Source organism: Takifugu flavidus, chromosome 10, assembly GCF_003711565.1.
Source record: "Takifugu flavidus isolate HTHZ2018 chromosome 10, ASM371156v2, whole genome shotgun sequence".
Taxonomy (NCBI): Eukaryota; Metazoa; Chordata; class Actinopteri; order Tetraodontiformes; family Tetraodontidae; genus Takifugu; species Takifugu flavidus.
In genome coordinates, this window is record NC_079529.1 from 10149316 (window position 1) to 10166555 (window position 17240).

Here is a 17240-nt window from a genome sequence, read left to right on the forward strand (position 1 = left end):
TAAGACTAATTTCAAATTAAAAATATTTATTTCATAAAATCTCAAACATCAAGTCTTTTCTGTCCCGCGCGACTAAAAATCATCCCATCTCTTCATAAATTTGAAGATCAAAATGGTGTTTGAGAACTTTAAATACAGATTTCTGATTTTTTTCATCATCTTTCCTCGTGATTCTCACCAGAATTCAAAAATCTCTTTTCTACATTTTGCACATTTGAACCAGTCCTGACATAGAAAATCCGGTTTCTCTTACCCCCATATTTTTGTCAAAACCAGCCTCAAACATGCGTCTTCGATCACCTCGGGGGTTCTGCTACTCTGGGGTCCGTCAGACATCCGAGGCAGATCCTCTGAAACGCTTCATATTAACATGGAGACGAACAAGAACAAACGCTGACAGATGCATGCAAATAGGAAACAAACCCCTAAAAAATGACTCGGAAAATCTCCATTTGTGCCAGTTTATATTCAAAGATTTAATTAGAAGAGATTATATTAGCAGATTTTAAATGTAGCTGGTTTGATGTCTGTGTGTTTATGAGCACTCTCGTCGAGTCTTCACCCTCCATTCATTAATTTTTAATTTCAGCTTTAATGTGCTAATAATCGCCTGAAGCTTCACCAGTTTGTGTGTTTAGGCAACATTTATTATTTCACACCCTGAGGCCTCAAATAAGTTCAACGGATCTGAATGTACAAAGTGTTCAGTGTGTCAAATGATCACTTTATAAATCAGATCAGAGATCAAAGTTATTAAATGTTTGGCTTTTATGAGGAATTTAACGGTAACAATACGGGAATTTTTGCTACTGAACCTGTCGGACATGTTTGTGTGTGCGTGTGTGTGTGTGTGTGTGTGTGTGTGTGTGCGTGTGTGTGTGTGTGTGTGTAGAATCCAGGTGAATGACCTCCATATGCTTCATCTCACCAATCAGAGCCCGGTGGTCTTCCTCACATGTCCCCCTCCACCAGCACCATTATCAGCCCGTCAATAGTGCGGGGGAGGAAGGATGGGGGGGTATGAGTGTAGCCATACTGCCCCAGGGGGTAAATATATGACAGACGTGGGAGCAGGTTCCAATCCAGTGTGTGTGTGTGGTTACCCTAACCACCTCTATGACCACACACACACACACACACACACACACACATGACCCACGAGGGCAACACAAGGTAGCTGAAGAACAGCAGCGAGGACATCACATGACCCCACATGCAAGCTCACATCGTGTATCACATGATCACATGGCCTATGAGTGGGAGTCTTTGTATGCTATAGGTGTGTGTGTGTGTGTGCGTGCGTGTGTGTGTGCTGAAATGCACACAGATGATGGAAGCTGCAACACGATAAACTGTTGATGCATGTTTTTTTAAACAACCAATTGATGTGTGTGTGTGTGTGTGTGTGTATACGTGTGTGTACGTGTGTGTACGTGTGCACGCGCGTATGTGTGTGTGGGAGGCTGTGTGTAAAGAAAGAGAGAGAGAGCATTCCATCCAGACAGAGCTACACATACATGTGGGAGGGGTTATAAGAACAATGATGGGTCCTCGCTTCTCTGTCCTTGCACGCAGTGTGTGTGAGCACACAGGAGAGTGTGTGTGTGTGTGTGTGTGTGTGTGTGCGTGTGTGTGTATCTGCTCTCACATTTGGATGCGGGAGGTAAGCTCTTTTCTTTGTCTTCCTTCAGTGGTTGTCGAGGTCGGATGATGATGATGTGAACTTTCTTTTATTCGTCAAACCAAAACTGGAGTGTCTTTGTTCCTGCGTGGCGGCGCATCGTTAGGACCTGGTAACCTTCCTCAACTTTGCTCACCCGCCGGCATTTGGGTGGTTAAGCGGGTCTGTAGGTATTAACGTGCCGCCGGGTTGACGCGGCTCCATCATCACTCCCACCGTTTGTGGCGTGTCAGCCTGACGAGCGTGTTGGTGGCGGGCTGAGATGATCCCTCAGAGATCCCCTCAGTCCCAATTTGTCAGAGCGGTTTAGGTTAAGGTTCCCTGGGGATACACCCTCCATTTTTCATTGTCTTCCCACACACACACACACTTGTAAACGCAGAACGTGGACGCGCTGAAGCAAATTCCCCGTCAATGCAGCATTTCCATATCAAAGAGCGTCTCCAAAATGGGCGGCAAAGTTCTGTTCTAATTTGTTGCAGGCTAAAATTAGCTGTTGGTGGTGTGAGCGGATCAGGACGCCGCTGGGGTGAAGATGCCAACGCGTATCAATACTGGTCCTATTGAAGATTAATCGCAGAATTCTTATCTGTTATTTAATTATTATCGTCAGAGGAGGCAGCACAAACGTTACTTCCTGTTGTGACCGTTTTTATTATTGATCAATCGTGTATTATTTCTTATTGATCGACCATTTTCCTGCGTCTTTGCTGGGATTGATGCTGATGAAAGGATTCCAAACAGAGATGAAAGGATGAATTACGAAATCCGTCATTTCAACACTGAACTTTCAAATAACAGATCGTGTGATTGATCAGATGGGCGTCAGTCTTTGATTTGATCTCCTCCTTGTTGATATCGGAAATTTGATATCGACAGTTGTCAAAGTATGCAAATCAGAAATTCAAGCGTCGCCACGACAACAGTGGGGATGAAAGAACACAAAATTGTCGGCAATGAAAGAAAATATAGAAAACAAAGGAGGAGACGGAAGAGTCAGTGCAAAGTATTTTCACACGCCTGGCTGCCACACACACACACGCACGCACGCACGCACACACACACACACACTTGTCCTCCCTCCCCCCACTCAGGGCGCGTGGACGGCAGGCAGCCGCGGCGGCCCTTTGTTTGACATAGCAGCACACAAAGGCATCTGGATTGAAATAGCTTTGGAGAGCAGAGGCAAACACACACACACACACCACACAGACACACACACACACACCACACACACACACACACACACACATTCCATCCCTCTCATCAGGACCACTTCTGATTGGCTTAAGGCAGGCAGATGCTGGAAAATGACCATTAAACACTGTGTTTGATTTAAAAAAAAGCGGATTTATGACTCGTGATGCTGTTGCACTGTCTCACCTTCATCATCGTCATCGTCTCCGGTGCAAACACCGCGCGGCACCTTCGTTTGTCTCAGACAAAAGGCGTGCAAGCCAAACCGGAGGGTTTATGACTGGCCCGACCGCCATTGTTGCAGGAGTGACAGGAATGACACGAGGTCGTAGGCGAGTGGTGATGCGTTCAGGAGCAGGAATGTTTAAAATTCCCATCTCATCTCCAGAGCAGAGCGCCAAAGCAGACAACCAGACCAGAGAAATAACCTGCAGCCAGGGCAGCTCATCCAAGTAGGTCGGAGGCTAAAATGCCACCGCGGCGCCGCTGCAGCAACGGGCGGAGCTCTACTTCCTGCCCGGGATGCTCTGAAGTCTCCCGACACCTTTCGTGGCGAGATTAACCCCACAAGCCGACGGTGCCGCCATCTTTGTTTTCTTCACAGGAAATTGAGCAAGAGACAAAGAAAGCGGCTGGTAGACAAAGGGGGGGGGCACCTACAGTCAAGGTTCCTCATATTTCAGGGGGATCTTTTCAATGAGATGACAAGCTTTCTGCAGGAATCTGTGGAAAATGGATTTCACACTACACTCCTCGCAACAGGGGATTTAGGGCGCCGGCGGGCACGAGAGCAATATGTGATCCCAGAATGTCAGCAGTTCCCAATCTGCCATTTGAACCCCAAACACACACACACACACACACACGGAGCGAGACGGTTCCCGGCATTTGCCCCGCAACTCAAAACCTGCAAAGCGAAATAAAAACAGCCGACTGGCGCTTTAACGCGGATGAAAGTGGCGCTCCGACAGACGAGTGTGAAGAATCTCTTTTCTCTGTAAGTCTTTGTGAACACGCAGAAACCCAATCTGGCACTTCTCAGTGTAGGAGTTATCGCCGCTGAGGCCACGAGTCTGCTTAGCTACTTATAAAGAAGGGGGTGGTGTGTGTGTGTGTGTGTGTGTGGGGGGGGGGGTGTTAATTCCAGCTGATGGAGGCAGGTGTGTAAAAAGCAGATAAAACCAGACGTTAATTGAGTGACAGAATAAGGCGATGAGATATTTTGTGCAGTGTGGGAGGATTTGGGCTCCTTTGCTTCCTCTCCGCCTCAGCTGAGGCTCATCTTTCAGACTGGGGGGGGCAACCCGGGTGGAGGAGAGCGTCAGCAGAAATGTGCAAATCAGACGGCTCCAAGGACCAGAGAGGCTCCGGGTTCTCGCCGTCAGTTCAGACTGTTCAGGTCAAAGGTTACGCTTACGTTTTAGTGAGCGTTTGCTAAATTATACAGTCAAAGATGTTAATTTACTTCATTTTCAACACCAGAATTTTAGTGCTTGATGACGTTTTGAGGCCTGACTGACCATGTTAGCCATGTTAGCCAACAAGGATTAGGCACATATTTTGCTATATTTTAGCAAGTCAACTTTTGCACTGAGCTAAAGTGGAATCTGTCTTGAATAAATGTAGTACAGCAACTGTACCACTGTGTATGTGTGTGTGTATGTGTGTGTGTGTGTGTGTGTGTGTGTGTGTGTGACCCAAGAGCCTCATTTTTCTATTCCAGTCCCTCTTTTTTAAACTGTCCTAATTTCATATCCTGGTTTCTTGTGAGGAGACGCCCCCCCATCCAACTGAGTCGCCGCTGCGTCTCCACGGATACTCGATATCTTCGTACACACACACACAAGGACTCAGATTATTCAGATTATGGCTGACTGTTCTGGTTTTCATGGGTGGAGTTGAAGTATGAGCCATCGTGAAAGATTCCCTCATTCAGGTGTTAATGGAATACTGAAGGTCGCATTTAAAACGTAAACGAAAAGACGACGCTAACAGATTATTGCTGTGATTCCAGCATTTAAATGTAAATAGTCTGGAGCTCATTAGGCCCTGACTCGCATTTGCTGCCGCTCTTTTACACTCTCGGCTGTTTAATTAAACTGCCATTATAAACGATGGTTCTATTATAGAACCTGTGGTTTTAGAATGTTGGAAAATGAACCCTGAGGCATGATTTAAGGACTGTGTGTGTGTGTGTGTGTGTGTGTGTGTGTGTGTGCGTGTGTGCGTGCGTGCGTGCGTGCGTGCGTGCGTGCACTTGTAAATGTTACATAGTCAGGACTAGTCATAGTCAGGTATGCAATTTACTAGCATAGTGGGGACATTTGGCAAAGTCTCTGTGAGCGTTTGGGTTCAGTATTAATGAGTGTAATAATCGTTATTAGCTGTCACATCAGTAGTGTGAGGTGTAGCAGTAGCATGTACAGGAACAACAGTGGTACTGGAAGGAACAGTATCATCTAAGTATCAGCAGAAGTATCAGTGGTACCGGTACTGCAGCAGCATCCAGGGTAGTTGTATGAGTAGCAGCAATATTATTAGTAATGGTACTAGCATTAGTAGTAGTAGTAGTAGTAGGTAGTAATAGTAGCGGTAGAAGTCGTGGTAGCAACAGTAGTAGTAGTAGTAATAGTAGCGGTAGTAGTCGTGGTAGCAACAGTAGTAGTAGGTAGTAATAGTAAGCGGTAGTAGTCGTGGTAGCAACAGTAGTAGTAGGTAGAAATAGTAGCGGTAGTAGTCTTGGTAGCAACAGTAGTAGTAGTAGAAATAGTAGCGGTAGTAGTCTTGGTAGCAACAGTAGTAGTAGTAGGTAGAAATAGTAGCGGTAGTAGTCTTGGTAGCAACAGTAGTAAGTAGGTAGAAATAGTAGCGGTAGTAGTCGTGGTAGCAACAGTAGTAGTAGTTGGTAGAATAGTAGCGGTAGTAGTCGTGGTAGCAACAGTAGTAGTAGTGATAGTATTAGTTATTTAGTATTAGTATAGTATAGATAGTATTAGTCATCTTGGTAATAGTAGCAGTAGTAGTAGAAGAGATAATAGTAGTAGTAGAGTAGTTGTAATAGTAGTGGTAGCAGTAGAATTAGTGGTAGTACTAGTAGTAGTCGTAGTAGTAGTGGTAGTAATGGTAGTAATAGTAGTTGGGGTAGCAGCAGTAGTAGTAGTGGTACTAGTAACAGTGGTAGTGGTAGTAGTAGTAGTAGTAGTAGTAGTAGTAGTAGTAGTGGTCCTAGTAACAGCGGTAGTGGTAGTGGTAGTAGTCGTAGTGGTAGTAGTAGTAGTAGTAGTGGTCCTAGTAACAGTAGTAGTGGTAGTGGTAGTAGTAGTGGTAATAGTAGTTGCGGTAGTGGTAGTAGTAGCAGTCGTGGCTGCAACAGCAAGGCTAACAGCAGCAGGAGTAGCCATAGGAAGAGGAAGAGGAGGATGAGGGGAGGAATAGAATGAAGAAAATGAGGAAGAAGAGGAGGAGGACTGAGGAGGAGAAGGAGCAAGAAGAGGAAGATGAGGAGGTAGATGAGGAGTACCTGTGCTGCATCGCTCAGCAGCCTGGTTCCGTTTGGTCTCTTCTCTGACGTCAGTCCCATCATGCTAACACCTGCAGTGATCTCATTGGTCGGGAGGTGGCGCCTGTTGCGTCCTCAGCCAATCAATGCTGATAATCACAGCCGTGGATGCAGGCGGCAGCTGTTGGCTGTGTCTGGAAGATTAATGAGCTTATTACAGACGCAGAGTGGACCTCATCACAGCACGATCGATGGAGATATGGGAGCAGCACGCACGCACGCACACACACACACCTACTTATCTGTAGCTTTTTAAACTGTGCATAAGGAATCACTTATAGTTGTCATTGAATAAATGGCGTGTGTGTGTGTATAAGCTATCCTGTCAAATGCCGTTGGCTGTCTCTCTCGTAAATTTGTTTGTTCTTCGCTTCCTCCTTAATTAAATCACACTGTGACGCACGGTTGCACGTGACGGTCCCGAGGTTCTACATCCCCCCAACACAAGTGCTGGAGGATCTTCTACATTTATTAGTCCCCAGATGTTGAAGTTCAGAAGAACCGGAGTTACGCGCCCGCCTGCTCGAGTGCCCAGATCCTTGTCAGCATAGTCTGGGCTCATCTTCCCGGGGTCCCGCCGACACCTCCAGCCAGGCCAGCGACGCGTTCTCACCCGACGGCCCCCGAAATCCAACAATGATGTCACTGTTCTCTCTCTCTCGTGCCGGAAAGTTCTTATCTCTCGTGACCAATATCGTGAGATAAAGCTCCGTGATCTGATAATCCTGCACCTCCAGTCGCTCTATTCAATTTTCCTCCATCCCGAGTGTTCAGCCAATTACGTAATTGCACAAATGGACCGATGCGACTTGAGCGCCGGATGCACGATGGCAGCTTCTTATGGGATTAGCGGTTTAATCACCGACTTCATTTTCCGTCCATCATTTTCACATTAAGGTGTGATGTCTCTCCTTCACCTGAGCCGCGGCTCGGTCTTATTTCAGATAGCATCGTTTAATGCGTCCCCACCACTTCTGTTAACATTCCATTTAAATGATTCTGCAGGGAGGATTATGGGAGCGACATCAGCTTTAGGACGCCAGGCCTCCGAGTTCGCAGCAAGTTAATTAGGAGCGGTGATGATTTAATAGTTGCCTGTGATTGGGCACCGGCGGCTCCGCAGGTGACAGCTCAATTTGCACAGCGAAATGGAACGCAGCTCTGCAGAGAACGGTTTCTCCCTGCCAGTCAGGGAAGGAGCGGGCTTCTCTCTTTCCATTTCAGGTCTTCAACGCTCCGACCTGTTCTCGTGACGTTTGATGAATTATTGAAAGTGAGTCGAATAAATTGAACTCTGGAAATAGTTTCAATCTGTGGCGGCAGTGGGACCATTTCAAGGTTCTTCCTCCTCCACCGGCGGTCTTGGTGGCCCCGCCCGCACTGCATTGTGGGACGCTCAAAGATTAGATGACCTCTAACTGGGTTTGCCTTTAACAAAGTCACAGGATTACGCGGAACATTAAATGTGGAGTTTAGTTCTTGGGAAAACATCCACCTGTGTGTGACAGAAATCTGGTTACATCGATATATCAGTGAATCAACTTTAATCAGAAATTATTTGTTCCTTTTTGTTGTCCTTTAAAACCTTTAACAAATTAGTTTAGTCTTTTTTTCTGCCACAGAACCCTTCACAAAGCCCGCTGGCCGGAGGGCTGCGCTGTGTTCCGACTGGTTGTCCTCTCCAGACGTCGGTCTGGGGACGGTCATTCTGCAGTGAATTGGACAGTATCAGCAGGTCCATCAGAACAGGAGCAGAACAAGAATCATCTCTAGAAAACAGACCAAATGGGAATGAGCCTCAGAAGCAGCCTCCATCTATCTGTAAAATTAAATAGGGGGGTGGGACAATGCCATTGCCCTCTCTCCAGAAGTTTCCTTTCAGCTCTGCATAAATCTCCACTTTCTTCTGGAGGAAGCTTTAGAGTTTAATTACTCCCTAAAAATTTTAGACAGCTCTGAAGCGGGGGGACGGGGGGTCCCCACGGTGGGCCAACAACAGTCTGCTCATTAGAAGGAGCCACTGGTCTGTGTCCTGTCGCTCTGCATGGCTGCTGGGAAACTCTCTGTGCACCTCCTGCACGAGCACAAATGTTCTGTTTCTCTGTAGGAAAAGAGCGTTTCCAAAAATACGTGTCATACTCTTTTACAGTTTACAGATTCCACTTGCAAGCCCGGGAGGTAAAGCTCCAGCTTTAGCTAAGGGGAAAAGACGGGTGGATCACACACATTAAAGGGACATCCAACCCTTCTAAGGTCTCCTAACCTGAAAGGACACCATCTGCTCATGTGTCTGATTCGTGGGCTAATGTTGGTGCTAACAATGGGATCATTAGTTTATTGGGCTTGTTCTGCGGCTATGCTAGCCAGCACGTAGCGTCTTCTGCCTGTCCAATGTCGTGCCGTCAGAGACATATCTGATAGGACGACTGGCGGTGCCACCATGTCAGGGGTGTCATTAAATTAGCTGCGTCTGCAGACCCACTGTCCGTTTCGTCTCTTCTTATTTATTAGAAATGGACCCGTCCATCCAGTCCTTGATTGGCTATTTTAGAAAGCGCTGCACCCTTGGGACACCTCATGTGTGCTGCCTGTTCTCTCTCCAAACTACAAACTGTTCCCTCACTTCGTAGTTTGATGTTATTCAGGAGCAAAAGTCCCTCCATTGATCATTTTTCTCAGATTTTACTCTGTAAAGCTGCAGAATCCGCCCGTGACTTTAGTTTGTCCGCTGCAGCCATCAGTGGACCCCCCCCCACCATATTAGACTGGCAGGCCGGGCTGCTGTCAGCGTCGTCTCTGTCACCTGTCCTGCTCGCCAGCCAGCTGCTCCTCCGGTGATAAGGCTCAGGTTTATTTTGGGGCTTAAAAAGAGCCAGGCTGGATCTGGCTGTCGGCCGATCACAGAGACTCTGCAGCACATCTGCAGCACATCTGCAGCCTCGGCCATATCAGCCAGAGACGGAGCGGCCGTCCCTCACCCACAGGCTGTGAGACACTTTCAGATATCAGTCAAGCCCCATGCAGTTAACGGACGGGAGAATTAAGTCACCAGGACAACGAAGAGACATTTCTACCATCTCCTGTCTGACAGTGAGAGAGGAGAGGCAGCTTCTGAAGCAGGCGGGGGGGCGAGTGGGGTCAGACTGCTGTTTAGCCACAAGAAGTTTGAAGGTTTCTGTTGTTTAATAATTGATTAAATCCATTTGTGTGGGCTCCCAGGAAACATCCCATCATCCTCCATCCAGTGGATCTATGTGCTCAAAGTCAAATCATTAACTTGCTTTTGGAAAGTAATGAACTGAACCCCCCAAAAACATGGAAAATACTGGTTCACCCTGACTGTGCTCCACCCGTATGCTCCGCCCTCTGCTGCTCATTTCATCACCTCTTGGGTTTAAACCTTTGAACTCAAAACCAAACCAGTTTCTGGAGCATTTATGAGCTCTTTCACACCAAATTTCCTCTATTTATCTGCCTTTTTGCTGATCGGGTTAGGAATAAATACGCTTGTGTAATATTGCAAGAGAATAAGAGAATTCTGGATTGTCGCCTGAAGAAAAGAACAAACTGCACAATAAAACAAAAGAAGATGAATATTAAAAATAAAGACAATAAGATCACAAGCCATGAAATGAGCCATTACCAAAGCTTTCAACTCCTAAGATGCTGTGAAGTACTGCTTTTAGGCAACTTATTCTATTTGCAAGCACAAACACACACACACACACACACACACACACACACACTTTGCAGTCCCTCGGACCTCTTTTAAGTCTTTGTGCTCCAATAAAAATTACTTCCAAACTTTTGTCCAAGTTTGGCTAAATGGAGCCCAGGCGGCGCTCCTCTTCCCTTAAGTGTTCCAATCGTTCTCAGCTTAAGAGGAGCTTCCTGAATCCATAAAATAACTTTCGTTTAGCACAAAGGCTCTTTCGTGGGCTTTATCACTAATGGACCTTTTACCGTTTCCTCGGTAAAAAGCAAAATCAGACTTATGGACTAGCAACAACAAAATATATATACATCTGAGAGTGTTCTTAGCATAAAATGGAGGAAAAATTTTGTAAGAGTCTAAAATAATGTGAAAGTAAACCAAGGGAAGCGTAGCGTGTCTCGGTTTTTGCTCACACAGCAGGGGGCTTCAAGGTGGATTAAAGCCTCCTGCTGTGTTCTTAGCTGAGTCACGGTTCTGAAACACTTCAAAACTGAGCAACCAAACATGGACGGTCATTTGAGGGCTGGCTGGTGTTTGGTCTCACACACTTCCTGTTAGGGGCTCAACGCAGATACAGGAGTGATGTCAGATTCTTTGCTGCTCAAATGTCGTTAAATAGTTTTAAAAACAATTTAAAGACAAATTGTTGTATTTTCTATATTTTTAGATTTAATATCCTGCCTCTGCCCATTCTTTTTGCAGATTAAGATGAAGACATGTGACCAGAGCAGCAGTATATCAGCCTGCTGGAAGAGCGTCCATGCACGACGCCCTCTAGCGGGGATAATAGTAACTACACGCCGTCAGTTTCGTGTGTGTGTGTGTGTGTGTGTGTGTGTGTGTGTGTGTGTGTGTGTGTGTGTGTGTGAAGGTGGGGAGGGTCAGCTGGTGTTGTGAATCAGGCCGCTGACACTACCAGACACGGCTTCTTCACAACACCAGGGTTCCTCCCAACCACTTCCTGCTGGGAGCCATCAGACAGACTACGATCATCAGGGGGTCACATCTGGAGGCCTCTGTCATCTTACGCATTTATTCAAAACTGCACTCAGGTTCTGTAGGAGTAAAGCCCTACTGCAGTATTGTCATTTTCTATACATTTGCTTTAAAATAGTTATTTAAAATTGTATTCTATTTTTCTATCCTAATTGTTTAAATATAATTTAGAGATTTTTTTATTTTTAATTTGTATTCTGAATTATTTGTTGAAAAACCACAACAAAATATATTATGCATTTTAACACATTATCTAATATACATTCACTTTGACATTAATTTGAATTTTATTGGTATTCAGATGTCTTTATTCTTACACCAGGCATACATTTAATGTTGTGTTTCTGAATTTACTTAAATAGGTTTGCATTGAATTGCATTGTGAGATGTCAAACAACACCCTTAACTATGTGAATTTCAGTTTTACAACCATGTTTTTTCTATTCAGAATTTGTTGTCATTGTGTTGTGATTATGAGTTTGTAGTTCCAAATGAAAAAAGACTTGTTGTTTTAGGAACGTTACCGTTCAGCATCCTGAATTGTTTCCCATTATTTCAAATGAGATAAAAGTTTAATATCTAAGGAAATGACATGTGTGTGAGTTTGTCTTCTTAAAATATGTTTTTATGGAAACAATAAATTCACAATGTTTGCTTTTTGCACTTTTACTAGATAGATAGATAGATAGATAGATAGATAGATAGATAGATAGATAGATAGATAGATAGATAGATAGATAGATAGATAGATAGATAGATAGATAGATCAAACTTGTATTGTAATCTGGGACACCTCGTTCAGGTAGGCGATGAATAACTTTGTCCCTTCGATGTAGTTGTACCTGCAAACAGGAAGTTGGAGAGACAAAAGGGTTAAAAAGATGTGTGGAACCAGAAAGATCTTTTTTTTAAAATCTTTTTCTGAGCTCCAACCTGCTGATTTTCTCATTCTGGGAGTGAAGACCGTCATCGAAGCCCCCGATGGGCATCATGATGATGCTTTTTCCCGTCACATCCTGGAAGGTTCTGGCAACAGGGATGGTTCCGCCCTCACGAATCAGGTCGGGATCCATCTGGAAAACTGATGATAGAAAGTCTTTTAGCCTCAATGTTAGTCGCTTCTAATCAACTTTATCCTTAAATATTTTGGTAAAAATAAATTAGGTTGAAGGATAATCCACTTTTCCGAATATTGGCCGTAATCTGCAGAGGAGGATTAAGGGCGCTTGCGAAGATGATTCAGTCGGTGTGATTTACAGAGATTACGCCCACATGTGGCGAGTGTTGGCTGAAGAATTTTAATACCTTACGAAGAAATTACTGACAGTTTGTACCTCGCTTCACAGCTGCCTTCCCGGCCTCATAGAGGGCGTGCTGGGTGTCAGCAAGCCATGGTTTTGCCCCGATCACCATGGTAACCTTCAGCTTGTTGGGACTCTTCCTCTTGGCGAACACCGAGTGAAGGTAGTCTGTTACCTGAAACATCAAAGCGGCACAGAAACATCAAAGTGTCTGCTAAAAGGAATTGATAGGCCGGGGTGGGCATGAACGTCCTGTTGTACCTGTTTTTTGACCGCAGCAGGATCCATGTTGGGAACTTGTCTGATGGAGAACTTAGCAGTGACCTTAGCAGGGATGACCGTCTTTGTTCCGGGGTCTGAAAAAGCCCCCTCAATGCCATGGATGGAGACGGTGGGGTATCGCCACAGGTGAGCTAACAGATCCACCTAAAGGATGTTTGGAAGGTTCCTGTCAGTGCCTGGCCTCCTCCCAAACTGTGTTTACGAGAAATAGCTCCTAAAATTGTCCAGATTACGTCCTCACCTTGTTGTTGTACATCAGCTGGCTGACTCCGACCTTGTTCCTGTAGTTGTCCATGTCAAACTGAATGTCCTGGTACATTTTCCACTCCTCGTCAGAGAGGGGCGCCACGGCCTCCCTGATCCCTGGGATCAGGATCTTCCCACTGGGACTGATGAGTGTGTCTGAGGCAAACCTCCAGCAGGTAAATGTCTGAGACCCACCCATAAATCTGCGCCGCCCCGGTGAAGCCAGAACTCACCGAGAATCCCGATCAGGTCAATCATCGGTTCAATCACGGCCCCTCCGTACACACCAGAGTGCAGATCTTGTTTTGGGCCTTCAACCTGCAAAACCCACCTGACCGTGAACCTTGATCGGCGTTTGTCAATCCAACATTAATGCTTCCGAAACTCAACCTCAGCGTAGAAGTAGCAGTTGCCTCTGGTTCCATAGGTGAGCGCGGGCCGTCTGCTGAGCCAGCCGCAGTCTGAGATGATGATGTAATCCACGTCAGAGAAGAAGGTGTCCCTCTGGGCCAGGATCATGGCGTCCAGACCGTTGGAGCCTGTCTCCTCCATCCCCTCAATGAGAAACTTCACGTTCACCGGCAGCTCCTGGTGGAAACGAATTAATTGCATTCATTTAAATGGAACAGTGATCAAACAGAGGAATAATCTGAATGTTCTCACCATACTGAGGGCCTGGTACGCCGCCACTGCATGGATCCAAGCTAAAACTGGGGCTTTGTTGTCTGATGCTCCCCTCCCATAAAGGTTACCTGCAAAAACCCAGTTTACCGGCTCTGGTTCTACTGGAGATTACACAGACTCATTCTCTCTTGTTAGCTACTGTTACCGTTGATGTCTGTCAAGTTGTAGGGCTCCGTCGCCCATCCGTCCTCCAGCTTGGCTGGCTGCACGTCCACGTGACCGTACACGCACACGGTGCGTTTGTTTGGGTCGCTGCCAAACTGAGCAGTCGCCACTTTAGGCAGTGCCAAGGTGCTTCCATCGGGAAGCTGCGGAGACCCCCAAAAGAAAATTCAGCAACGTCAACAGCGCAGCTGCACAATCGCCACAGTTTTGCTTTTGAAACATCAAAAGAATGCTATTATTGAGGATGTGCATTAATGTAAAACACAGGAGGACAGAGGTCAGAGTGCGTTGGGACGCCACGTCAGCTCTTGTTTTCCCATTCTTCATTAAATAATATCATGTGGTGACATTTGAATCTACAGCGATGCTAACCGCCGGGGCGGTCGACCCTGCGGCTGACCTCTAGGTGCTTAATGAGCCCAGGCTTTGATGTATCTCAGTTGGTAATGAGGATCCAGATGAGGCTCTGTATTTTTTGCGCCTTATTGAAGTTAGTAGTGTGTCTGTGAAGCTAACCTCTGGGTGAAGTCTGAGCGTATTGTAGTAACGAGCATGTGGAAAGACCTTGTATCTCACTACTACAGTGTTTGTGAAAGGCGGCAAGATGCGGCATTGCACTGACTTCCTGTTCCCCAACGTCCACCAGCTCCACGGTTCCACCCATCTGCCTCAGCTTCTGGGCCACCATTTCCATCATGCGGTTCAGCTCCGACCTCTTCAGCACGTTGCTGGAGTCGCTTTCCACCGCAACCCAGTCACGTAGAGCCTAAAGCCAAACCCAGGGGGAAAGTCTGTTTGGAAGAGCTCTAACACGTCACTGGTGTCTTCTCAAAGAAAGTGTCATTTTTTGAATGCCGTTAATTAGATTCACCTCCACATATTCTTCTTGGTGGCTGTCGACATACTGGGCCAGTTCTGTGTATTGGAAGGCTCGGACGGCAGAGGCGACCAACAGGATGTAGGACGCAGCGAAAGGACCCATCTGTTGAGGAAATGGACAGCTGAAACCCTAAACCCTGACCTCAAACCCAGTCCTAACCTGCAACATTGGTGGGTGTCCTCGGTGATACTCTCCTCTTCAGCTTGAATTACGCCAACAGGACTTTTCTGTGGTTCCTCATAGATGTTTCTCCTCTCATCTCAGAAGTGGTGGGAAACCCTGATGTTTATGCTGGTGTGGGTTCACTGACTGCTAATGTTGTGGGCCTTTGCATCATGACAGGGGTGTGGACCTTCCAGCTCATTATCTACTGTCGAGTCTTAACAACTGTGAAAGTCTCAGGGGTCCCAGGAGGGGTCCCAGGAGTGGTCCCAGGAGGGGTCCCAGGAGGGGTCCCAGGAGGGGTCCCAAGAGGGGTCCTGGACAGCCCTGTAAGTGGCTAACCACTGGTTCTTCAAGAACAAGGAAGTCCAGTCGACCTCTATCAAACTGAGGAGGAGAATTAAACTTAAAGCCAAGTCTCGTCCCTTAAACAGCCACTTCAGTTCACACTCGTTATGTCCCCTAGTGTTTTTCCTCTCCTCCTGCCCTTCTGTTTCTTGTCCATTTTTCTCTTGTATGTCTGTTTCCAGGTTGGGCAGGGCTGCTGTCCAGTTCACTCAACTCTAAATCTGCACACCTGAACACCCCCTACACGAGACTGTGGGGGCCTTAAGCAGCTCCTTCAGCAGCAGACTGTTACACCCACGGTGCAAAAGGGAGCGTTACCGCAGGTCATTTATCCCAACTGCCGACAGATTGTTCAACATGCACAACACTTAATGTAGCACCAATAACACAGGGTTGGCATATTTGCACTAACTAATCATCCTGCCTCTGGAAGGTCTTATTTGCACATCTTATTTGCACCTTAATTTTTCTTCACACTGTCCGACACTCCTTCTGTACATAATTTTAATTTCTGTGTATACTGTACCATGTACGTAGCAATGTACATAATAGAAGAGTCTTTTTATTTTATTTTTTCTTTTAGTACTTTTCTGTATTCTACACCACGGGCTACCGCTGTAACGTGCAATTTCCCCGATGTGGGATCAATAAAGTCTTTTATCCTTATCCTGAACCAACCCACCTGCATTCAGTCTTTAAGCCGGGCTCACTCTACCCTCCGTGGTACAGCCAGACTCAGACGCCTGTTCATGCCACCGAGCCTGCTCTGGCTATGTGTGTGTGTGTGTGTGTGTGTGTGTGCGTGCGTGTGTGTGTGTGTGTGTGTGGTGTGTGTGTGTGTGTGTGTGTGTGTGTGTGTGTGTGTGTCTGCATTTGGGGGTTCAGTTCGTGCTTGCAGCCTGTGACAAGTTATTATGCCGAATGGCATCAAGATTGTGTTATGAATGATTATTTCATGTCTTTTTCATTAGTTGTTACAAGTTGTATGATCTGTTAACTCTGTTTTCTGTTAAATCATGGCAGTTTACACAAGTCACGAGCACGTATTTACAGATCAATACTGTTAACGGATTGTAACTGTTAATTGTGAAATGTGCAAAATGTAATTGGCAAAATGAGCTTCACTCTTGAAGTGATGGGGTTAAAGAGTAGTTTATATCACACATATAACATGTGTGGTTGTATGCAATGAGGATGAAAATTTAACAGCTTGAATTACAGTATTTTGTTCGAAACCGCCAAAATAAACAAGTTCTATAGTAAATACCAACAAAAGATCAACTATTGGACATAAAGAAAAGCGTATTTTTGATCGGTACCTTATTTTCAGGTCGTTGGGCTTCTCTTGCCTCTGCTGGAGGTGTGTGTTCCTGGGCAGACAGGCTACAGATTGGCCTGGATATTTATACACACTCCTTCCCTCTCATCAACCCCCCACTGTTAAAACATTTTGAAAAACAGCTGATTAGCTCATGTTTTTGTCACCTGGAGGAACAAGAATTAAGTTCAGTCTGTTGATTCTGTTCCAGAAATACAGGCTGGAACAAAAAGCAGCACGGTAACTTCAACAAACTCCTCTTGTTAAGGTTTTGGAATCTCCACGGGAGCCGAGAGAGCGGCTTTTCTTTTTCCATATTAGACTGGCGTCCCATTGTGCTGAACCCAGCGGTGAGTTCAGCTGACATGTGGATTTACCAGTTTGCCTGAAAGCACTTACTTAATCCAATCATTTCTTCAGTGTTCATTGGATAAATTGTCCAGAATAAAGAACTTCCCGTTGTTGTCAGTCCCCAGTGTGAGATCGGACATGAGCCTGAATTGACACATGAAAATAAAGCTCGACCTTCAGTCAGCTGATGGGAGCTGCACAGTATCTGCTTCTTATTCCATTTGTGATTAGATATGAGAGACAGCAAAAGCTGCAATGGTCAAAATAACTGCATTGAAATGCAGCTGGAGATCAATAAATGGTTCAGCATGATCTGCTGACACCTGTAATCTAATCAGAGCACAGAAAGGCCACA

The 17240-nt window shown here is 45.8% G+C and overlaps 1 protein-coding gene and 1 long non-coding RNA gene across 2 annotated transcripts in view; one reads left to right on the forward strand and one right to left on the reverse strand.

The window, feature by feature from the left end:
* Positions 1 to 11736, forward strand: part of LOC130532474 (uncharacterized) — a 15570-nt gene extending 3834 nt beyond the window's left edge. The window contains exon 2 of the long non-coding RNA XR_008952342.1: positions 10855 to 11736. This is a non-coding gene — a long non-coding RNA (uncharacterized LOC130532474). The remainder of the gene's footprint in view (positions 1 to 10854) is intronic.
* Positions 11737 to 11798: 62 nt separating this feature from the next.
* Positions 11799 to 16694, reverse strand: cndp1 (carnosine dipeptidase 1). The gene is made up of 12 exons (XM_057045140.1): positions 16536 to 16694; positions 14698 to 14808; positions 14449 to 14592; positions 13807 to 13969; positions 13641 to 13729; positions 13368 to 13565; positions 13211 to 13295; positions 12973 to 13133; positions 12711 to 12875; positions 12483 to 12624; positions 12082 to 12229; positions 11799 to 11990 (listed from the first exon to the last, which is right to left on the reverse strand). Exons 2-12 carry the CDS (start codon positions 14806 to 14808, stop codon positions 11915 to 11917), a joined length of 1482 nt encoding a protein of 493 aa, XP_056901120.1. The 5' UTR covers positions 16536 to 16694; the 3' UTR covers positions 11799 to 11914.
* Between the last annotated feature and the right edge of the window lie 546 nt (positions 16695 to 17240).